This window comes from Malaclemys terrapin, chromosome 3 (assembly GCF_027887155.1).
Source record: "Malaclemys terrapin pileata isolate rMalTer1 chromosome 3, rMalTer1.hap1, whole genome shotgun sequence".
Classification (NCBI taxonomy): domain Eukaryota; kingdom Metazoa; phylum Chordata; order Testudines; family Emydidae; genus Malaclemys; species Malaclemys terrapin.
In genome coordinates this window covers 204,139,521-204,162,672 of record NC_071507.1, presented here as the reverse complement: position 1 = coordinate 204,162,672, position 23,152 = coordinate 204,139,521, and the positions used below count along the sequence as shown (strand labels likewise).

The 23,152-nt window shown below is 58.5% G+C and overlaps 1 protein-coding gene across 2 annotated transcripts in view; it reads left to right on the top strand.

Annotated features, from left to right (window-relative positions):
• OTOF (otoferlin) overlaps window positions 1–23,152 on the top strand; it is a 202,241-nt gene that overhangs the window by 152,173 nt on the left and 26,916 nt on the right. The window contains exons 13-31 of one of the 2 annotated variants that reach the window (XM_054024575.1): window positions 297–483; window positions 772–958; window positions 1,832–2,055; window positions 3,166–3,274; window positions 4,052–4,235; window positions 6,947–7,067; window positions 7,641–7,741; window positions 8,133–8,223; window positions 8,753–8,869; window positions 11,096–11,248; window positions 12,346–12,535; window positions 13,623–13,747; window positions 14,484–14,618; window positions 16,067–16,228; window positions 17,217–17,336; window positions 17,740–17,901; window positions 18,487–18,649; window positions 19,485–19,615; window positions 21,962–21,991. In XM_054024575.1, the coding sequence (XP_053880550.1) occupies window positions 297–483; window positions 772–958; window positions 1,832–2,055; window positions 3,166–3,274; window positions 4,052–4,235; window positions 6,947–7,067; window positions 7,641–7,741; window positions 8,133–8,223; window positions 8,753–8,869; window positions 11,096–11,248; window positions 12,346–12,535; window positions 13,623–13,747; window positions 14,484–14,618; window positions 16,067–16,228; window positions 17,217–17,336; window positions 17,740–17,901; window positions 18,487–18,649; window positions 19,485–19,615; window positions 21,962–21,991 (2,692 nt within the window). The remainder of the gene's footprint in view (window positions 1–296; window positions 484–771; window positions 959–1,831; window positions 2,056–3,165; window positions 3,275–4,051; window positions 4,236–6,946; window positions 7,068–7,640; window positions 7,742–8,132; window positions 8,224–8,752; window positions 8,870–11,095; window positions 11,249–12,345; window positions 12,536–13,622; window positions 13,748–14,483; window positions 14,619–16,066; window positions 16,229–17,216; window positions 17,337–17,739; window positions 17,902–18,486; window positions 18,650–19,484; window positions 19,616–21,961; window positions 21,992–23,152) is intronic. The other variant, XM_054024576.1, reaches the window with a different exon arrangement.

The window sequence follows — 23,152 nt, the reverse complement described above, 5'->3', positions numbered from 1 at the left end:
ATCCAGCCCATTGGTCATATGCATTGCAAGGCCAGACCCATGAGGAGCCCTCCATAAAACGGCTGGTCTCCATGCTGAATCGGGGGTTGGCAGAGACGTAGCAATGAAGCCAAGTAGGCTCCAGACGTGGTCACCCATCTACGCTCTTCAGACGGCAGAGCGTGCAGGGGTAGCTGTGCCCACTTCTGAAAGTCTCACCCCCAGAATCGGTCCCTCAGCCACGGCGTGACTAGCCAACTCCTCCCCTCACACCCAGTGACCACCTCCAGCCCTGTCTGTCTGTGTCCATGTTGCAGGAACCTGCTTCTTCCAGATGGTGTCCCTCCAGAGCGGCAATGGGCCCGTTTCTACATCAAGATCTACCGCGCAGAGGGGCTGCCCCGCATGAACACCAGCCTCATGGCCAACGTGAAGAAGGCACTCATTGGGGAGAACAAGGATCTGGTGGACCCCTACGTCCAGGTGCTGTTTGCAGGGCAGAAGGTAAGCGGGCTACTTGCTGAGCCGTGGCACTGGGAGATCCCCTGGGAAAGGAAGTCACCGAAAGCGTTCCCGTTTGCCATGTTCCTCTGTTGTGTCCAAACAACGTGAACAATGTTGTTGAGTGCTGTGCGATAGTCACCAGTCACAGGAAGGTCCCATTGCTTATGCTGGGAGGGGAGAATCGCTGGCTCAGTGCATGGTCCGTTGGTTACCACCGGCAGGGGTAAGCCTGGTGGTCATTAGCCTAGGCCACTCCGCCATCCTGCTCTCACTCTTCCCGTCCGGCAGGGGAAAACATCAGTGCAGAAAAGCAGCTATGAGCCCCTGTGGAACGAGCAGGTCATCTTCACGGAGATGTTCCCCCCTCTGTGCAAGCGGCTCAAAGTCCAGATCCGGGACTCAGACAAGGTCAACGACATGGCCATCGGCACCCACTTCATCGACCTGCGCAAGATCTCCAACGAAGGGGACAAAGGTAAAACCCGGGGGCTGATCCTCCACCCCGCTGGAAAGGGCCGACATGACGGCGTAGGGGCCACCTATCTCCCCCTTCAGCCTAGAGATTAGTGAGCCTGGGTGCCCGGCCTGAGAGGCCTCGCTTCAGAAAGTGTTGCGCACCCATCTTCTGCAAATCAGGCCCTTTTAAGACATCTCCAGCAGGGCCCCGAAACCCACTAGTCACTTCCACGAGCTCTGCCACAAGCAGGTGCAAATCTGATACACTCCCACCTTGTTGTTGTTATTTGTATTACCGTAGCACCTATGAACCCTAATCGGTGCTAGGTGCTGTACAAACACAGGATAAAAGTCCACCCTGCCCCAAAGAACTAAGCAGCTAAGTGTAAGACGAGAGACAGACAGGTGGGGGAGCACAAGGAAACGGTGAGATGATATTGGTCAGTGTGATGATAGGCAGTGGTATTTGCACACCAGCAGCCTGTGCTTACAGGCGCACGTCTGGGCACACGTCAAGGCACGCACCGGTGCAATTGTGCACATTCACACAGACCTCCACGCCCACGCCACTCAGGTGAGGCCATTTCCTGGTGTTTGCACTGCCCTCAGGGCCAGCTCCAGGCACCAGTGCAGCAAGCAAGTGCTTGGGGCGGCCAACTTAAAAGGGCAGCACGTCCGGCTCTTCGGCGGCAATTCGGCGGCAGGCCCCTCAGTCCCTGTCAGAGGGAAGGACCTGCCGCTGAATTGCAGCCGAAGAATGAAGCAGCGGTGGTAGAGCTGCTGCCGATCTCGGCTTTTTTTTTTTTTTTCCCCTCCTCTTGGGGCAGTAAAAACGCTGGAGCGGCCCTGACTGCCCTCACCCTGTTCACCAGGCGTGTTCTCTCTGCTGCAGGCTTCCTGCCCACCTTCGGCCCAGCCTGGGTGAACATGTATGGCTCCACCCGGAACTACACCCTGATGGATGAGCACCAGGACCTGAATGAGGGCCTGGGCGAGGGCGTCTCCTTCCGCGCCCGGCTGCTCCTCAGCCTCGCCGTGGAGATCCTGGACACCAGCAACCCGGAGATCACCAGCTCCACCGAGGTGCAAATGGAGCAGGCCACGCCGGTCGCAGACGTGAGTCAACCCCGACTTTCCCTAGCCGGCTCCCGTGCCACATCTTGCAAATTGATGGTCAGGTTGCTTCACCCCTCCAAGGCCTGTTCACCCCTTGTCTCTCAGTCTAGCAAGCCTGGGGCAGGTGCAGTCCTGCCATCCCTGTAGGGATGTGCAGTCTCCATGCCATTCCAACCCTGGCCCCTGTTGGGATGGCCACCAACAGGGAAAGTTAGTGCCAGCCAGGGGGCAGTTTCTGGGATCTGGAGACATCGGTCCTGTTAGAAACAGGTCACCAGAGACCCTTGTTTCACACGGCTACCAAACAGCCTTCATGCAGTGACAGCTGTGTGTGTCCCCCGCCTCCACCACCACCTCTTGGCGGGGATTGAACCAGTGACCAAGCAGTGAAAGGCTCCCTATCTAGAGGTGGACGACATTTTTCAACAACAATATTTTTTGGGGCAAAAAAAAAAAAATGTAGATTTGGCGAACCCAAAACGTTTTGTCATTTTGTGTTGATTTCACTGAATGGTTCGTTGAGGGAGAAAAAAACTAAGAACTAATTCTGAAAAATGGCGTCTTTTTCTTTCAGACTTTTTGAAATGAAACATTTCCATTTTTCAGCTCAAAACGCCTTTTGGTTTCAACGTTTCCTTTATTTCTTTTCTTTAAATCAAAAATGTTCCAAATCAAAACCAGAACGTTTTGTGGGACCTGAAGCGTTGGAGATTTTTACCTTTCAGGTCACGAAAAGTTTCACACGGTGTTCATTTTTGGTCCGACCCAAAATGATTTTTTTTTAAATTGCAAACAAACTGAGAAGCCTGTTATTCATCCAGCTCTGTTCTTACCTCATAACCCATCCCAGCATGGCCCGGAAGGCCTAAGAGAGACTAAGTTACCCTTTATCAACCAGAGGGGTGCTCCATAAATCAAGATTATTAGCAGTGCCACTTGGGTTGCTACTGCTCATGCTGTGAATAAACACAGGCCTTCAGTCAAAACACATTGCCAATTTGCAGGCTTCCCATGTGCTATGCAGAGGGACCTTGTAGTTGCATCAGCCCGTTCAGCCAGTCTCTAACGCCCCCCTCCCGCCATGTTAACAGCCAGAACTTTCTCCTGCAGAACTGCACGGGCAAAATGGAAGAGTTCTTTCTCTTTGGAGCCTTCCTGGAAGCAACCATGATTGACAGGAAGATCGGGGACAAACCCATCAACTTTGAGGTCACAATAGGTTGGTATTTTTGTGAAATGGGTTTCAATCAGTGGAGTCGATGAAATCCCAGGAGAAGGCCTGGGGCCCAGGATGTAGTATCGAGGGCCAAAGGAATCCCCCGTCGTCAAGCGAGTTGGTTGGCTCCGTATCGACACTAACACGTGACAAAGCCAGGCAGGCTGACACACACCTTCACTGCACTAGAAAGAATATGATCACCATGTTCTGTGGGGGTAAACGTAACCCACCAAGGCTGATCCGCCCATGACAACAGGCCTCCCCGCTGGCAGACGTAGGGTCTGTCTACACTGCAATCAGAGGTGAAACTGAAGCACGTGTAGACGTACCTGAACTAGTTTTGATCTCGCTAGCTCCAATAACTGTAGCGGTGAAGCCACGGCAGCACGGGCTGTGCAAGTCCACCTGAGACCCAGGCTAGGTACATAAGTGTCCATGCTGCCCCAGTTCGCTGGGATTGCTGTTGGAAGTAGCTCCCTCAAAGCTAGGTCAGGCAGGTCTACACATGCCGTGGTGGTGTAGACGGACCTGAAGTCATCAAGCTCTGGAGAACTTGGTGCAATCCATCCTGGTGTTAAATAAATACCAAGGAGGGAGAGAAGATGTTCAGGAGTCCGGGATATGAGCCCCGCGTCGTTACACCTCCCTGACCTCCCCAGGATCCCTGGGGGAAATTCCTCCCCATCCTAAATCCGCGGCGCCTGACGGACCTGGGGCGAGTCCCACCCATGGTGGGCTGAGAGGGTAAGGGTTTCCTTTTGCTGCCCTCTTCCCAAGGCAACTACGGAAACCAGATCGACGGCACGGCCAAGCCCAGCCTGAAGAAGAAGAAGGAGGGCGGGGACGGCGAGCAGGAGGACTCCGAGCTGCTCCAGCACTCGAGCGAGGACGAAGCCGATGACGACGGGGAGCTGGTCTCCGTCTCCTCAACTCAGCCAATGAAGCCCCTGATCACTGACAGGCAAGTGTGTCTGGCTGGCCAATGGAATGGGGTGTTGCTGAAAATTGGGGGGGGGGTAAAAGAGGGGAGACCCTTGTGGTCTGTAATTAGATCGAACAGAATTTGGGGTCTCCTGCCTCCCAGGCAGTTGGGAAGCAGAGCGACTGGGCTCTTCCCACCCTGCTGGCTTCATTAGGGGATACTGCCTTCCAAGCCATCAGCAGGGTTACAGGACAACAGGTTAGGCTCTCCAGGCAGAGAAGCTGCTGGTGCTCCGGGCAGCTTTGAAGGGTCCCTTCTGATCTGTGCTCCAGCACGCAGATGAGACAGGCCAGCTGTGGGTGTTTGACTGCAGTATAGACAAGCCCAGAGAGACTAATTGACTGGTCCAGGGAATCTCTGCTGGAGCAGAGAACAAAGCCCAAATCTCCTGAGACCCAAGCTAGCACTCTAACCACTGGGCAGTCCTTCCTCCCTTAGTCTAGATCTCCTCTGCCTTGTCTATTCTCTGTCCACACTCCACCTCTTCTCATGCTCTCGAGGTGCAAGTTTTTGACTCCGACAGTAATTAACCATTGGAACAATTTGCCAAAGATTGTGTGGATTCTCTGTCACTGGCAAATTTTCAATGACGCTTGGATGATTTTCTAAAAGCTCTGCTGTAGTTTACACAGGAATTCCTGTGGGGCAGCTCTCTGGCCGATGTTGTACAGGCGGTCAGACCAGATGATCACAATGGTCCAGTTTTGGTGCTCGCAATTCGGGAAGAATGTTGATAAACTGGAGAGGGATCAGAGAAGAGCCAAGTGAATATTTCAAGGAATAGAAATACCACTGCCTTACAGTGGTAGGTTGAGCTCCTTGAGTCTAGTTAGCTTAGCAGTGAGAAAGTTAAGGGGTGACTTGATCCCAGACTGTAAGTATCTTCATGGGGAACAAATATTTAATCAGTGTAGCGGAGAAAAGTCTAGCACGATCCAATGGCTGGAAGTTGAAGCCAGACACATTCAGGCTAGGGTTACCATTCGTCCGGATTTACCCGGACATGTCCTCCTTTTTGTGCTAAAAATAGCGTCCGGGGGGAATTTGTAAAGCACTCACAATGTCCGGGATTAGCAGAGCGAGCGGCTGGGAGGGCTGCAGGGAAGTCCCGGGCTGGACTCAGGAGCAGCTGTAGAGGAGCCGGATCCGCCCTGCATTCTGAGCCGGCAGCTCCCTTGCAGCCCAGTCCGGCAGCACTGTGCAGGGCCAGACCGGGTTTTGTTGTGCAGGGCCAGACCGGGTTTTGTTGTGCTGGAGAGCTCAGCCACGTGTCCGGCTCGGCTGCACAGAGCCCAACACCCTGTTCTGAGCAGCAGGGTAAGGGGGACCGGGGGCAGGAAGGTTCTGGAGGGGGCAGTTAGGAAACGGGGGGGGGGCTTTTGGGGGGGGGGTGGAGAAAGTTTTGGGCAGTCAGGGTACAGGTAGGGGGTAGGGTCCTGGGGGGCAGTTGGGGGGGGTCTTAGGAGGGGGCAGTTAGGGGACAAGGAACAGGGAGTCTTAGGTAGGGGGTGGGGTTCTGGAGGGCAGTTAGGAGCAGGGGTCCCAGGAGGGGGCAGTCAGGGGACAAGGAGCGGGGGGTAGGGGGCTGGGAGTTCTGGGGGGGAGCTGTCAGGGGGCAGGAGTGGGGAGAGGGATCGGAGCAGTCAGGGGACAGGGAGCAGAGGGATTTAGATGGGTTGGGAGTTCTCGGGGGGGCTGTCAGGGGGCAGGAGTGGGGAGAGGGATCGGAGCAGTCAGGGGACAGGGAGCAGAGGGGTTTAGATGGGTTGGGAGTTCTGGGAGGGCTGTCAGGGGGCAGGGGTGGGGAGAGGGATCGGAGCAGTCAGGGGACAGGGAGCAGAGGGGTTTAGATGGGTTGGGAGTTCTGGGGGGGGCTGTCAGGGGGTGGGGAGTGGTTGGATGGGGCGTGGGAGTCCCAGGGGTCTGTCTGGGGGTGGGGGTGTGGATAAGGGTTGGGGCAGTCAGGGGACAAGAGGCAGGGAGGCTTAGATAGGGAGTGGAGTCCTGGGGGGCAGTTAGGGGCAGGGGTCCCAGGAGGGGGCAGTCAGGGGACAAGGAACGGGGGGAGGGTTGGGGGTTCTGGGGGGGCGGGAAGTGGGAGGGGCAGGGGCGGGGCTAGGGCGGGGCTCCTCCCGTCCTCTTTTTTTCTTGCTGAAATATGGTAACCCTAATTCAGGCGGGAAGGCATAGATGCGTGACGGTGACGGTAATTGCCTATTTACCAAGGGGCGTGTTGGATTCTCCGTCACTGACAAGTTTTTAATTAAGATCGGATGTTTCTCTAAGAGCTCTGCTCTAAGAATTATTCTGGGGCCGGTCTCTGGCCTGTCATACAGGAGATCAGACCAGATGATCACAACGGTCCCTTCTGGCCTTGGGATCTGCAAACCTATGAATGAGGCTATTTGCAAGCGAGCAACCAGCAATTTCCTTTTGCTCAGGGCAATGGTCTGATCCTGGGGCCCGGCCCAAAGCCCCCTGAAGTTTATGGGAGTCTTTCCGTTGACTTCAGTGGGTTTGGAAGAGGCCTCCAGCGCTTAGTGCGACCTCCACTCCCTGCTGGGCGCCGTGCAAGCCTGTGCGGGATCAGCGCCCTCACGCTGTCCTCTGCGGGCCTGTCAGGACGCTGGCTGGCAGTTCCCTCCCAGGTGCGCTCACGCTCTGGGGTATCCTTCCTCCCTTCCCTGCAGGAACTACTTCCACTTGCCTTACTTCGAGAAAAAGCCCTGCATCTACATCAAGAGCTGGTGGCAGGACCAAAGGCGGAGGCTCTACAATGCCAACATCATGGACAAGATCGCGGACAAGCTGGTCAGTCCGAGGATGGGGCAGGGCTCCCAGGGGACTAGGAGACAAGGGAGGCAACAGACACCACACCTCGTTCCCCTGCATTGACATCTGTGTCTGCACCCTGCAGCTGCTCATTGTGCATGAACAGTCCCATCGCAGGGACCGCGCTGGTGAACCCAGCCGCGCAGGGAGCCAAAGCCGGGACCCTGGTCTCCAGAGGGATGCGGGGGGCAGCCCTAGTTACAGCTCGAAGCTGAGGGAGAGCAGAAATCTCCAAAGACTGGCCTCATTAGCCTAACGGTGAGGGATCCCCACGGCGACGTCTCAGAAGCCCCACCCAAGGAGGCGTGAAGTCGCTGGGGAAAAGCCCCAGAGAAGGCCCAGACTGTGTGAGTTAGCGGCACAGAGCCGGCCCCTGCCCTCGCCTCGCTGAACCTGGCTGGCTGGCCTACTAAACAGGGTCCCCTGCCCCTGCCCGGCCCGGAAGAGGGAGGGGAAGGGGCTTCTCGCTCCCAACGTGGCTCTCCCCGGGGGAGCTGCGGTTCCATCCTGCCCCCGGTGACGCGTCGCCTCCTTCTCTCCTCGCCGTTCCAGGAGGAGGGGCTCAACGACGTGCAGGAGATGATAAAGACCGAGAAGCCGCACCCTGAGCGCCGGCTCCGAGGGGTCCTGGAAGAGCTCAGCAGCGGATGCTTGTGAGTGGGAAGGGGAAAGGGAAAGAGGCAGAGAGACAGCGGAAAGTCTCAAGGACTCAGCCACCAGGGCCCTGTGAGCGTTACAGCCTCGTACGCGGGGGGCAGCCCCCGCCGGGCAGCCCCCAGCAGCATGTGCCAGTAAGCCAGTTGCCCGTTAGCTGTATTGCAGGGCAGCTGACGGAGCCTGGTGGGCGGCTAGGCGATCTACCTGCTGCACAGATCCTTGGCAGGGAGCGGGGATCCTGGTCTATCCCCACTGGGTGAAATTCACCCCGTGCCTGGCCGGCGCGCCACGTCCATCCCTCTCACGCCCTTCCCATGCCCTCGGCTGCTGTCTCTCCTCTCCTGAGCCCCACGTGACTGCCGATGTCGTGTCTCTCTCCCCCGCCAGCCGCTTTGTGACCCTCGCCAACAAAGACCAGAGCCTCTCTGCCCGCACCCGACTGGACCGAGAGCGGCTTAAATCCTGCATGCGGGAGCTGGTGAGAGCGTCTGGCGGGTGGGGCGGGGTGAAAGGTCAGCGAGTGGCGGGGGGGGGCTCTGGGTGCTGTCAGTGGGATATGGAGCCCAGCGCGCCGGGGAAAGCTGTACCTGCTGGTGGTGTTCAGTGAAATGGGATTGGCAGCCCCGCTACCCACCGCTGCTCCTGGCTGTTGCTTGGCAGCTTCCAGGACTGTATGGAGTATGGGAGCTGTGCTCCCCCGGGGAACAGGGAGAGACATGCCCTGGCACTTCCCAGGCTGTCTCTAATCACTGCATAGAGGTCTCAGGGCTGCCAAGCCAGCCCCTTTCACTAGGGCGACTTTCTCTGTCCCTTGGTGTAGCTACTTCCTGCACTTACAGGCATTAACCAATCCGCTGCCTGGGAAGTCGGCATCACCATCCCCTTATTATAGGTGGGGAAACTGAGGCACCGTCCTTCCACCCCTCCTCACTGCATGCAGACCTGCCCTGTCTTTTTCCCTTCTCTTTGGTCCTTCTACCGCTCGCTCACCGCCATTGTACCCGCAGGAGAACATGGGCCAGCAAGCCAAGACCCTGCGGTCGCAGGTGAAGAAGAACACGATGAGGGACAAGCTGAAGCTGGTGCAGAACTTCCTGCAGAAGCTCCGCTTCCTGGCGGACGAGGTGAGCAGGAGCCGCCTTTCCCCACTGACCCTGGGTGTGAGCCTGGCTGGCTGCTAACGGGGAGCTGCTGGCCCCCGGGAGAGGAAAACAAGCAGCCTCTGTGGGTGGCTGTTGCTTTGTGCATCGAAGATGCATCTGAAGAAGTGAGGTTCTTACCCACGAAAGCTTATGCTCCCAATACTTCTGTTAGTCTTAAAGGTGCCACAGGACCCTCTGTTGCTTTTTACTCCTTCACATAACACAAGAACTAGGGGTCACCAAATGAAATGAATAGGCAGCAGGTTTAAAACAAACAAAAGGAAGTATTTGTTCACACAACACACAGTCAACCTGTGGAACTCCTTGCCGGAGGAGGTTGTGAAGGCCAAGACTATAACAGGGTTCAAAAAAGAACTAGATAAGTTCCTGGAGGATAGGTCCATCAATGGTTATTAGCCGGGATGGGCAGGGAGCCTCCGTTTGCCAGAAGCTGGGAATGAGCTGACAGGGGATGGATCACTTGATGATTCCCTGTTCTGTTCATTCCCTCTGGGGCACCTGGCATTGGCCACTGTCAGAAGACAGGATACTGGGCTAGACGGACCTTTCGTCTGACCCAGTCTGGCCGTTCTTATGATACCCACGCCGGTGTCTAGGCCTCATTGACTTGCCTACTGTACAAAAGTGCATTGGTTGATTTGAATGGGCAGGTAGCAAGGGCTGGGTCTTCTGGGATTGAACCTGGAATCTCTGCAGGTAAATTCAGCTATGAGCCTCCAGGAAGCTCTTCATATGGACCAGCTGCTAGAGGGGGACGAAGAGCCACACAGTGTTAACGTGGGTTACACGCAGCCAGTTCTGCCCTGTGCATAGGCTTGGCCCGAAGGGGGAGGCTGGCGGCTGAATGGGGGCTGGGAGCTGTTGAACAGAGGGGAACTCAGGAGGGGACTCGGGTTGCGCAGTGAATGGTGCTGTGAAAATGGGGATGATGTTTATAACTCTCATAAATCACCAGCCTGGAACAGGGCTGAAGGTCTGTCCGTAAACCGGCCAGCGAAGGCAGCCTGGTCCCTGCTCCTGACAGCATGCGACTGGCCACGTCCTCACTTTTGGTTGACTCCACCCAGGAGAGGGGCTGTAGCAGCCCTAGGTAGGAGAGCTCACCGGGAATTTTCCATTCAAATATATTTCAGTGGAAAACGCAGCTTCCACCAAACCAACATTTGCCCTGGGAAAATTCCCGTTATGCAGAATTGTTTCAGGTGCGGTTTGTTGGTGCTTCGTGGGAGTTCTAATTTTGGTGCCTCGTGTTCCCATTCTCCTCTATGGACCATGGCATTCCCATGATGCACCACAGAGCCCCCTCTGGTTGGGTTGCCAGAGTTCCGTGGCTGCAATGTATCATGGGAAATGTAGTCTGGCCAGGGAGCTCAGCCGATAGAGAAGAATGTGACTGAACTACAACTGGGGCCCACAATTCAGGAAGGATGTTGATAAATTGGACAATGTTTAAATGGAGATTGGATGTTTTCCTCAAAGGTCTGTTCTGGGGATTACTAGGGGGCAGTTCTCTGGCTGTGTCAGACAGGTCAGACTCGCTGATCGCAATGGTCTCTTCTGGCCTGGATCTTTCTGAATCTATGAACTCCCATGAGGCCCTGGGCAGTTCATGCAGCGACAGCTCATTGTCAAACCAAGCACATAAAAACGCTACGTTCGGACATTTCCGAATTAAAATTTCAATTTGGGGCAAAACCAAAGGATGGAATATTGGAACGTCCCACGGGACGGAAACTCCGATTTCCTCCCGGCTTTACTATATACACAGCGTGCTGCTGGGGGCCCAGCCGGAGAGTTAACACTCCTTGAGACCTCAGCGCGGCGTGAGATCTGTGCGCTGCCCCCCTCTGCTAACGACCCTGAGGAGCAGTCAGGCCTCAGGAAATTAATTCAGGGCAGTCGCCCGGCCTGGATGCTCTGCACGAGGCCAGACTGGGTGATCACCATGGTCCCTTCTGGCCTGGGAATCTATGAATCCACACAGGGAGACTTAAAACCGTCTCTAAGGAAGGGAGTGGGGGACCCTACAGTGACTGAGCCCGGGGAGACACTGGACAAGTCCATCCCCGGGTGCCTCAGTCAGTGTCACGAAGGAGGGGAGAGCTGGTGGGACGCCCCCCACCGGTCCCGGGGAAGGGTGCCTGGCCATGCCCACCGTGTTGAGTGGGGCCTTGTTGGGGTTCGCAGCCACAGCACAGCATCCCCGACATCTTCATCTGGATGATGAGCAACGGCAAGCGCATCGCCTACGCCCGCATCCCCTCCAAGGACATCCTGTACTCCATCGTGGACGAGGAGACCGGCAAGGACTGCGCCAAAGTGAAGACCGTCTTCCTGAGGGTAACCGGCCTGTGCTCGGATGGGGCCGCCGCGGCCCACGCCGGGGGAGGAGGCGGTTGGAGAGAGAGACAGGAGGAAGAGGGGACGGTGAAGAGAGGCAGGGGAGGTGCATAGAGGCTGGGGAAAGGGAGGAAGGAGCTGAATGTCAGGTACTGGGCGCTGCTGCAGGTGAGGTACCAGTATCTGAGCTGGAAGAGTGGGAGGCCTTCTGCTGGGTTACACGCAACAGGGGTAGGTGGGGAAGACAATGAAAAATGCCAGGTGGCTCTGAGCCCACAGGGCAGGAGGTGGGTGCTGGTTGGACAGCGTGGTGGGTCTGACCCCGTAGGGCAAGAGGTGGAGGGTGGGTCAAATGCCACGGTGGGTCTGACCCCGTAGGGCAGGAAGTGGGGAGTGGGCTGAACAGCATAGTGGGTGACCCCATAGGGCAGGAGGTGGGGGTGGGTTGGACAGCATGGTTGGTCTGACCCCATAGGGCGGGAAGTGGGGGGTGGGTTGGACAGCATGGTTGGTCTGACCCCATAGGGGGGGAAGTGCGGGGTGGGTTGGACAGCATAGTTGGTCTGACCCCATGGGGGGGAAGTGGGGGGTGGGTTGGACAGCATGGTTGGTCTGACCCCATAGGGCAGGAAGTGGGGGGTGGGCTGTATGGCATGGTGGATCTGACCCCGTAGGGCAGGAGGTGGAGGGTGGGTTGGACGGTGCAGTAGGTCTGACCCCATAGGGCAGGAAGCGGGTGCTGGGTTGGACAGCATGGTTGGTCTAATCCCATAGAGCATAATGTGTGGGGTGAGATGAATGACGCAATGGGTCTGAGCCTATAGGGCAGGAAGTGGGGGGGGGGGGGGCTGAATGGCGCGATGGGTCTGACCCCAGAGGGCAGGAGGTGGGGGGTGAGCTGAATGGCGCGATGGGTCTGACCCCAGAGGGCAAGAGGTGGGGGGTGGGCTGAATGGCGCGGTGGGTCTGACCCCAGAGGGCAGGAGGTGTGGGGGGGCTGAATGGCACGGTGGGTCTGACCCCAGAGGGCAGGAGGTGGGTCTGGTCTGGTCTGGTGTGCCCTGCGCCCCAGCTGAAGCTCTCCCCCCTGTGCCCAGCTGCCCGGGAAGAGGGGCTTCGGGCCGGCCGGCTGGACGGTGCAGGCCAAGATGGAGATCTACCTGTGGCTGGGCCTCAACAAGCAGCGCAAGGACTTCCTGAGCGGCCTGCCCTGCGGCTTCGAGGAGAAGAAAGCCAGCAAGGGCCTCGGCCTCCAGGCCTTCCCGCCCATCAGCCTCCTCTACACTAGTAAGAGCCGCCCGCTCTCCCTCTGCTCCCTCGGGTGCTGCTCTTGGGGGCCGTGCTGGGGGCTGCTGCCGGCTGAGTCACTCCCAGGGATTGATGGCAGCCTGGTGTAGGGAGGGGAGGGGACTGTGCTTGTGGAGCCCTTCCTTCCCCACATGGCCCTTCCCTACTGAGCCCATCCGCCACGGGTCAGGAGTGGCCCCAGCGCGGGCTCTGCGCCGAACGCCTGCCGCCGCCGGTTCTGTGCAGCAGAAATCTGCAAGGCAGCTCCAGCCCTCTGCGTATCCCGCAGGCACCTCTCCGTCCGGAGCAGCCCCCGTCCATGCTGGGCCAGAGCTAATCACTGCCCCGAATGCCCTGGGGTGTCCTGCTCTGAGCGCCGCGGCTCAGACATCTCTGGTGCTGCCTGCCTGCAGCTGGATACGAGTCACCAGTGTGCCCTTGTTGCCAAGAAGGCTAACGGCATTTTGGGCTGTATAAGTAGGGGCATTGCCAGCAGATCGAGGGACATGATCATTCCCCTCTATTCGGCACTGGTGAGGCCTCATCTGGAGTACTGTGTACAGTTTTGGGCCCCACACTACAAGAAAGATGTGGAAAAATTGGAAAGAGTCCAGCGGAGGGCAACAAAAATGATGAGGGGTCTGGAGCACATGAGTTATGAGGAGAGGCTGAGAGAACTGGGATTGTTTAGTCTCCAGAAGAGAAGAATGAGGGGGGATTTGATAGCAGCCTTCAACTACCTGAAGGGGGGTTCCAAAGAGGATGGATCTAAACTGTTCTCAGTGGTACCAGATGACAGAACAAGGGGTAATGGTCTCAAGTTGCAGTGGGGGAGGTCTAGGTTGGAAATTAGGAAACACTATTTCACTAGGATAGTGGTGAAGCACTGGAATGGGTTATGTGGGGAGGTGATGGAATCTCCATCCTTAGAGGTTTTTAAGGTCAGGCTTGACAAAGCCCTGGCTGGGATGATTGAGTTGGGGATTGGTCCTGCTTTGAGCAGGGGATTGGACTAGAACCTCCTGAGGTCCCTTCCAACCCTGATAGTCTAGGATTCTATGAATCTCATCCCCTCCTTTCCTCCCAGAGAAGCAGATGTTCCAGCTCCGAGCCCACATGTACCAGGCCAGGAGCTTGTTCGCCGCAGACAGCAGCGGCCTCTCCGACCCCTTTGCCCGGGTTTTCTTCATCACCCAGGGCCAGTGCACGGAGGTAAGAGCCAGGGCCCTAAACCGGGGACGGGGAGGTGGGCGGGTTTGCATCTGAACTCGCTGGGCTGAATTTCTGGCCCACCAGACTGCAGCAAACCTGGTGGAAGCGTGAGGGGTAATGAAAACACCGCACATCAAGTGCTGCCCGGACGTATAACATGCTGGCAAGGTGTGTGACAGGTGCCCCTCTGGGCCTGGCCCCCAGCAGGATAACAGTCTACTTAGTGCTGCTAGCTGATGGAGATTCCCCTTTAGCTCAAGCCAGGGAGGGCTGCATTGGGGCTGTAAAGATCTGGGGTTTGAGCCCTGCTGGCTGCTGTTGGATGTGCACCAATTGACTGATCCTGACAACTCCCCTGTCGGGATCCCCATTTTACACGGAGAGAAGCTGATACATGAGCAGAATAAATGACCTGCCTGAGGTCCGACGGAGAGTCGGTGTCAGAGCTCTGGGGCGCTCCCAGTGCTGTGCTGCAGCCACTAGACCTCACTTCTCTTTCACTCGGCGCCTTCAAGATGTGGTCAAGGCTCCACCAACAAAGGCAAAGCTCTGCCAGCTGGGAGGAGATTGCCTCCGGGCTTCCCGGCTCTGGGACCCGCCTTCTCGCCGCCATAGTTTTAAAGCAGCCATTTTGTATCTCCAATGCATTGGTGCGGGAAGTACCTGGTGAGTACGTCTGCCCCTCTCCTCCCTGTAACTACAGCCCTGGTGCTCTTTCCCCTTCCTGCTCCTCCAGGTGCTCAACGAGACGCTCTGCCCGACCTGGGACCAGCTGCTGGTCTTCGACAACGTGGAGCTCTACGGGGAAGCCCACGAGATGCGGGACGACCCCCCCATTATCGTCATTGAGATCTACGACCAGGACACGGTGGTGAGGGAGCGCCCCGGCGCGGCCCGCTGGAGCACAGTGCCAGGGACTGGGGTGGCAGATTAGTCACGGGCACACAGAAGACATGGTGTTGGTGTTGGCTGTGGAAAGCCGCTTGTCCCCCGGCACCGTCCCTAACTATCCCCGGCACCACCCCCAAAGCAGAAGGAAGAGGCTGCAGAACACAAGGGCTGGGGCAATTACGCAGCCGGTGCTGCGTGTAACAGGCTGCTTCAGTGGCACAGAGTGGCTGAACTTTCCTGCTGATGTGAGAGAGTCAGCGACTGTGAGGCTGAAGGCAGGGAGACGTTAGTCAGGCCTTTACCTCTGCAACAGCACCTCAATCCTGACCCGCAGCCCCTGGTATCCACTCATGTCCCGACCCGCAGCCCCCTGGTATCCACTCCTGTCCCCAGCTCTGCCAATGCCCCTCCCTCCCGACCCGCAGCCCCCTGGTATCCACTCCTGTCCCCAGCTCTGCCAATGCCCCTCCCTCCTGACCCACAGCCCCCCTGCTATCCACTCCTGTCCCCAGCTCTGCCAGTGCCCCTCCCTCCCGACCCGCAGCCCCCTGGTATCCACTCCTGTCCCCAGCTCTGCCAGTGCCCCTCCCTCCCGACCCACAGTCCCCTGCTATCAACACCTACTCCCCCAGCTTCGCCAGTGCCCCTCAATTCCAACCCACAGCCCCCCTGCTATCCATTCCTGTCCCCAGCTCTGCCAGTGCCCCTCCCTCCCGACCCGCAGTCCTCTGGTATCCACTCATGTCCCGACCCACAGCCCCCCTGATATCCACTCCTGTCCCCAGCTCTGCCAGTGCCCCTCCCTCCCGACCCACAGTCCTCTGGTATCCACTCATGTCCCAACCCACAGCCCCCTGTTATCCGCTCCTGTCCCAACCCACATCCCCCTGCTATTCACTCCTGTCCCCAGCTCTGCCAGTGCCCCTGCCTCCTGACCCGCAGTCCCCTGGTATCCATTCATGTCCCGACCCACAGCCCCCCTGATATCCACTCCTGTCTCCCAGCTCTGCCAGTGCCCCTCCCTTCCAACCCACAGCCCCCTGCTATCCACTCCTGCCCCCAGCTTTGCCGAGGCCCCTTAATCCTGACCTGCAGCCCCCCTGCTATCAACACCTGCCCCCAGCTTTGCCGACGCCCAACCTGCAGCCCCCCTGCTATTCCAGCACAGGGCTCCTCACACACACGGGGCAGGGATCGTGGTATATTAAGGAGGTCCCAGCCATGAAGCGACCCTGGCATCCACAGGCCACTGGAGAACAGGGCAGAATCTCTTGATTCAGCGAGCTCTGCCAGCTCTTCCTCTCGATCCACTTCCTGATCAGCTTTCCGCACAAACCTGCCCCCCCAGCCCGGGGCGAGCCGTGGGACTGGGCTGGGGGTGGGAAGCGGCCGCCTGGACACGCCCAAGCTCTCTCCCTGCCTTTCCAGGGCAAGGCGGACTTCATGGGCCGCACCTTTGCCAAGCCGGTGGTGAAGATGTCGGATGAAGACTATGGCCCCCCGCGCTTCCCGCCCCAGCTGGAGTACTACCAGATCTACCGGGGCAACTCCACGGCCGGGGACCTGCTGGCGGCCTTCGAGCTGCTCCAGGTAAGAGCCCAGCCCACGGAGCGAGGTAGCAGATAATTCCACCCTGGGCGACCCCCTGCGCTGGGAGCTGTACCGGCAACGTGGGGTGCTGGGTGTGGCTCATGTATCGCAGCGGGTGTGAGCTGGAGACGCGTCCAGGAGAGACGGGCGAGCACAGCCCCTACCCGCGCAGCCTGCTGGCTCTCCTGGCCGAGGGGCAGCAGACGTGCCCAGGAGAGACGGGCGAGCACAGCCCCTACCAGCGCAGCCTGCCGGCTCTCCTGGCCGAGGGGCAGCAGAGGGTCTAGGCTAAGTCCTCGCTCAGCGAGTCCCCGCTTCCCGCTGGCTGGGGTGAGGCCTATGCTGAGGAGTGGGCCAGCAGGGGGCAGCATGTTGGGGTGGGATCTGCTACTGGCATTTCACCAGTCACCCCTGGTCGGACCCTAACAACTTGTGCTTGGCTAACGTGCCTCCTGGACAGGCAGCCTGGACTGGGAGACGCCAAGGGAAGGCGAATCCACCCCTTCTCTTGGGTGTTTCTTCCAGTGCTTAATGCTGCCCGCCGGCCTGCCTCTTGCCAACTCTAGTACACTGGCGCTATCACTGCAGGTGCCAACGGGCCAGTCTCCTGGAGCTCAAACAGCAGAGTTGCCTCTTTCACCCGTGAGGGTCCCAGGTTTGAGAGCTGCAGGGGGTCAATCACCTCCGTTTGGGGGTGCAGCCCTGTGAGTGCAGGAGCGTGTCTCTTAGCACCGTGCCAGGGAGCTGCCTGGCAGGGTTTTAGCTGTGGGTCTGCCAGGACGGGGTGTCTTGGAGCTGAACGTCATCTCCTCACTTGGATGGCATCAGTCATCTGGGCGTGCAGCAATAAACCCCGAGGAGCGAATGCAGGAACGTGGAACTCTCCTGTCCCGACCGGGCACGGGGGAGCCGGTGAAGGAGGCGCTGACTGGACGCTCGCGAGGCGTTTCGATGGAGCGGCTCCTGATCGGCGTCGTGTCTCTTCCAGATCGGCCCGGCTGGCAAGTCGGACCTGCCTCCGATCGATGGGCCGACGGACACGGAGCAGGGTCCCATCCTGCCAGTGCCCCTGGGGATCCGGCCCGTGCTGAGTAAATACAGAGTGGAGGTAACAACCCCGGGGATGCTGCTTCCTGGGTCACTGCTTTCGGTGTCTGGGTTCACAATGGTGTCAATAAACAGCACAAATGGCCACGTCCGAATTGCATGGCAGAGGCCGCGTGGGGCTGTTTCGGCTGGCGCCGGGGAGAGCCCATTATAATATCTGGGGCATGGTCCAGACTCAGCGCTGGGGTACCCTGGCATGGCTGGAGGGCAGGGAAGCTTGCTCCGCTTCTGGAGGTCAGAGAGGGAGGCTCTCAGCCAGGGACAGGCAGCCCGGGGGCTGTGTGTCCCCAGCTGATATCACACCACGACCCTTTACCCTGGGCCCCCAGTGCCACCTCCGGCTGTCAGACGCAGGCCGCGGGCGGCTCTCAGCTCCTCACCTCAGCACCTTCCCTTTGGCCCAGATCCTGTTCTGGGGCCTGCGGGACCTGAAGCGGGTGAACCTGGCCCAGGTGGACCGGCCCCGGGTGGACATCGAGTGTGCCGGCAAGGGTGTCCAGTCGGCCCTGATCCAGAACTACAAGAAAAACCCCAACTTCAGCACCCTGGTCAAGTGGTTTGAAGTGGTGAGTCCGGCCTGCTCTGGGGCATGGGGGAGGGGGATAGCTGAGCCCTGCTTGGCCGGGAGAGGCCATTCCTATCCCTCCTGGGCAGGGCCAGGGGTGGGAGCCCTGGGAGGAGGGCAGCAGGAGCAGCTGGTCTGGGGGGGACTAGTGGCCTGGGATCCAGCTGCCACCTGAGTTCTTACCCTGACTCGGGCAGCGACTCCCTGGGTGGCTATGGGCAAGTCACTGACCCTCTCTGTCTCGGTTTCCCCACTGGGCCGATAGGGCTGCAGGGCTCTGCTCGGCAGTGCTGGTGCAGCGCCGTGACACGAAGGGACTGACTGGCACTTTGCCACTATTAACGTAGGCCGGTTAGTAGGGCCCCATCCCCCGCCCGCGTGGTTCGGGGCCCTGCGCTCTCCCCCACTGGAAAGCAATCCCCTTCTCCCCTGCCGAGGGGGTCGCTTGAGGGCTGCCCTTCCCCCGACAGGAGTGAGGCCTGCTTGGCTGGGGAAGGAAACTGACTTAGCGTTCACCCTCTGATGGGATCCTGGTCTGAGCCGCCCCCAAATTAACCCCCTACGACGGGGACCCGTTCCCTTCCAGGACCTCCCAGAGAATGAGCTGCTCCACCCACCCCTGAACATCCGGGTGGTGGACTGCCGGGCCTTTGGCCGGTACACGCTGGTGGGCTCCCACGCTGTCAGCTCCCTGCGGAGATTCATCCACCGGCCCCCGGACAAGAAATCCCAGCACTGGAACACTGCAGGTACCAGCGGGGGGGGGGGGGGGGGGGGGGGCGGATTGCCTGGGCTGCGTGTTGCCCCCGGCCGGCTTCAGAGCGGGGCGGGGATGGGCAGAGAGCGATAGACAGGATGTGGTGTTTCCTGCTCTTTAAAGCGCCTAACTGAGCAGAGGGCAGGCGAGAGCCAGGCAGGGCTCCAGGGAGGGAGCATCAGGTCAGAGCAAGGGACGGGGGGTCAGATGGGTGGGAGATTCACGCGCTTGCTCAGTGGGTTGATATTTACCAAATGCGTCAGTATCCCTGTGGAACCCACTCGGGCCCAGATAACAAAGCCCAGCTCCGGACCGGTGCAGGCCTCATGCCCGACAGCCGCAGCATCCCCTGGGGCAGGGACCGTGCCTGGAGAGCTCCGGGCGCGCCGATGGCACCACGTGAGGAAGAAATAACCCCAGGGATTAGAGGGGGAAAGGCCACCTCTTGTGCAGCCACGCAGGCTCCTCTGTAGAGAGGGCATGGGGGCCTCAGCAGAGAGGCCAAGGGATAGCGGCAGCATCAGCCGAGGACGACGCCTCCGTCCACATGGCGCCTGTGCTGTGGACAGGTAGAAGCCACCTGTCCCCCTGGTATTGCAGGTGTGAGCGCCGGCCGAGTGGCCCTTCCCCCGACAGCGACTCCGGCTGAGTTGGGTTTTCCTTTGAGGGCAGGTGTTTCCTTTCCCCTGATTCTTGTTTCCGGGACAGCTCCCGTTTCTTGTCTCTCTTCCCCGTCACCCGCCTCCCTCACATTCCTGCTCTCCGATCTCTTCGGGTCTCCTCTACACTGGCTCTTCTCTGCCTCTCTCTCTCTGTCCTCTGTCCAGCTAAACTGCTCAACGGCTACTTGGCCCTGGCAAACGGAGGCCCGTACTATCGTCCCCCAGGTGAAATTGTCATCAACATGGAACCGGAGGTGCCCATCAAGAAGATGGAGACCATGGTGAAGCTGGAGGCTGTGAGTATCCCAGAAGCCAAGCTCATTCCATGAGCGGCGGGTTTCTTCGCAAAGCTGTAGACCCCCGGGGGTGCTCCACCCAAAGCAGGGACCACCCATCTGGTGGGACGTGCAACCAAACTGATGCCCTGAATGAAAGGCGCAGGCTGGCCCCCACGCTGGCCTGGGTGGGTGCCCACGGTGCTACCGGCACAGAGAGCCCCCGTTCAGGACTGAGAGCACATAGAGATCGGAATTCTGCTTCAAAAAATAACAGACCAGCATGCAGAGTCCAGCACTCATACAAACTGGGGTACCCCACCTCAGCAACTCTACAATAACAGACCAGCATGCACCGCGCACTCATACAAACCGGGGTACCCCGCCTCAGCAACCCTACAATAATAGACCAGCATGCACAGCGCAGCACTCATACAAACCGGGGTACCCCGCCTCAGCAACCCTACAATAATAAAACAGCATGCACAGCGCAGCACTCATACAAACTGGGGTACCCTGCCTCAGCAACCCTACAATAATAAAACAGCATGCACAGCGCAGCACTCATACAAACTGGGGTACCCCGCCTCAACAACCCTACAATAACAGACCAGCATGCACAGCGCAGCACTCATACAAACTGGGGTATCCCGCCTCAGCAACCCTACAATAACAGACCAGCATGCACAGCGCAGCACTCATACAAACCGGGGTACCCCGCCTCAGCAACCCTACAATAACAGACCAGCATGCACCGCGCACTCATACAAACTGGGGTACCCCGCCTCAACAACCCTACAATAACAGACCAGCATGCACAGCGCAGCACTCATACAAACTGGGGTATCCCGCCTCAGCAACCCTACAATAACAGACCAGCATGCACAGCGCAGCACTCATACAAACCGGGGTACCCCGCCTCAGCAACCCTACAATAACAGACCAGCATGCACCGCGCACTCATACAAACTGGGGTACCCCGCCTCAGCAACCCTACAATAACAGACCAGCATGCACCGCGCACTCATACAAACTGGGGTACCCCGCCTCAACAACCCTACAATAACAGACCAGCATGCACCGCGCACTCATACAAACCGGGGTACCCCGCCTCAGCAACCCTACAATAATAGACCAGCATGCACAGCGCAGCACTCATACAAACCGGGGTACCCCGCCTCAGCAACTCTACAATAACAGACCAGCATGCACCGCGCACTCATACAAACCGGGGTACCCCGCCTCAGCAACCCTACAATAACAGACCAGCATGCACAGCGCACGCATACAAACTGGGGTACCCCGCCTCAGCAACCCTACAATAACAGACCAGCATGCAGAGTGCAGCACTCATACAAACCGGGGTACCCCGCCTCAGCAACCCTACAATAACAGACCAGCATGCAGAGTGCAGCACTCATACAAACCGGGGTACCCCGCCTCAGCAACCCTACAATAACAGACCAGCATGCACAGCGCAGCACTCATACAAACCGGGGTACCCCGCCTCAACAACCCTACAATAACAGACCAGCATGCACAGCGCACTCATACAAACCGGGGTACCCCGCCTCAGCAACCCTACAATAATAGACCAGCATGCACAGCGCAGCACTCATACAAACCGGGGTACCCCGCCTCAGCAACCCTACAATAATAAAACAGCATGCACAGCCCAGCACATATACAAACCAGAGAACCCTGCCCCAGCATGTATGAACAACCCTACAATAACAAACCGGCATGCACAGCCCAGCACATATACAAACCAGAGAACCCTGCCCCAGCACGTATGAACAACCCTACAATAACAAACCGGCATTCACAGCTCAGCACATATACAAACCAGAGAACCCTGCCCCAGCATGTATGAACAACCCTACAATAACAAACCGGCATGCACCCAGCCCAGCACATATACAAACCAGAGAACCCTGCCCCAGCATGTATGAACAACCCTACAATAACAAACCGGCATGCATAGCTGAAGAAGAGGAAAATGCCTGCATCTCCTCTGTGAATCCAGGCATTTCTCCTGAACCCATCACCCTGCTATCTAGCCCCGTGAGATTTAACTGGCAGAGCAGGAGAAGAAGCATCTCCCCACGGATCGTCTTCCAAACCTCCCTCGAGGTGTCCGTGCCTGTTCAGTTTTAGTAACTGCAGTTGTTCATTTCCGGACACCAGATGCCTTGTTCATTTCTTTGGTGTGTGTGTTGTGCGTCTCTGTTCCCAGCTCATTGTGGGTGGCTGGGTGGGTGGGTGTCGTGCATGTGTGTGCAAAGCACAGAGGTGCAGCCTCGCTCGCTGCTGTGCATTTGCACTAACTCTATGTTCTCCCCTGTTCCCTCTCGTTCCATGTGGCAGAACTCGGACGCGGTGGTGAAGGTTGACATGGTAAGTGCTGGGCTCGCTGGGCTTTGCCTTGCCCCTGCCCCTGCCCCTCTGCTTGGCTTTGGGGGCGCTGCTATGGGGCACGCGGGAAAGCTGAGCCAGCTGGCACACACGCAGCATGGGCCTGACCCCCCAGCCCATTGACGTCAAGGGAAGCCTTCCTGTCTATTCACTGGGCACTGGACCGCACATCTGGGATGAGCAGCGGCAGTGAAAGCTGGAGCCGTGGGGTAGTTCTCAACCAGGGCTCCAGGGCCCCCTAGGGGGCCCCAAGCAGGTTTCAGGGGGTCTGCCAAGCAGGACCAGCGTTAGACTTGCTTGAGGCTCAGGGCAGAAAGCCAAAGCCCCACGGCATGGGGCTGAAGCCTGAGGCCCTGAGCCCTGCCAGCTGGGGTAGCTTTGTGGTGGCCCCAGGCAATTGCCCTGCTTGTGACCCCCCAGTGGCCCGGGCTTTTAAATGCAGAAACCCAGTTGTTGTGACACAGCTGGGCCGTGGAGTTTTTATAGCACGTTGCGGAGGCCTCAGAGAGGAAAAGCTTAAGAACCCCTGGGGTAGACGGTGCGGCGAGCCCAGAGCCAGCATGACCCCAACGGATGGGAGCCCCAGATGGGCTGATTACGGCCAAGTTCGGCCACCAAACCTGCCCACCCGAAGCCCAGCGAAGAGCAGAACCTCAGCGGGCTCCGTGGACATCAGTGGAGCAATCTGGAGTGACGCCGGCCGAGACTCTGGCCCCAGGAGCGCTGCGGGTGGCGCTTGGCCCTGGGCAGGCTGCCTGGGAACGGGGGGCTGGCAATGGATGTGTTCAGAGCAGCGAGGAGCCTCAACCCAAACCTCCGCTCCCAACACCTCAGACTTTGCCAGTGGGTTCGAGCTCAGGGTTTGACCTCTGCAGCTTTGGGCCGCTGGGCTCTGAGCGGTAGCTAAAATGTCCCAAGGCTGGGCCAGCCCTGTGGTCTCCAGGTACAGTGCCAAATCTGCCACTGACTCCCTGTGTGACTGGACGAGTCACTTCACTGCTCCGTGCCTCAGTTTCCCCTACCTGAGCTAACGGTACACAGGATGGGTTGGGGGGGGGGATCTATTTCCCCATCTTGGCTTCAGGGCTCCTTCAGCCTCTCCCCCTTCTCTCTCGCTCTTTCTCTCCCTCTGTTGTGCTCCTC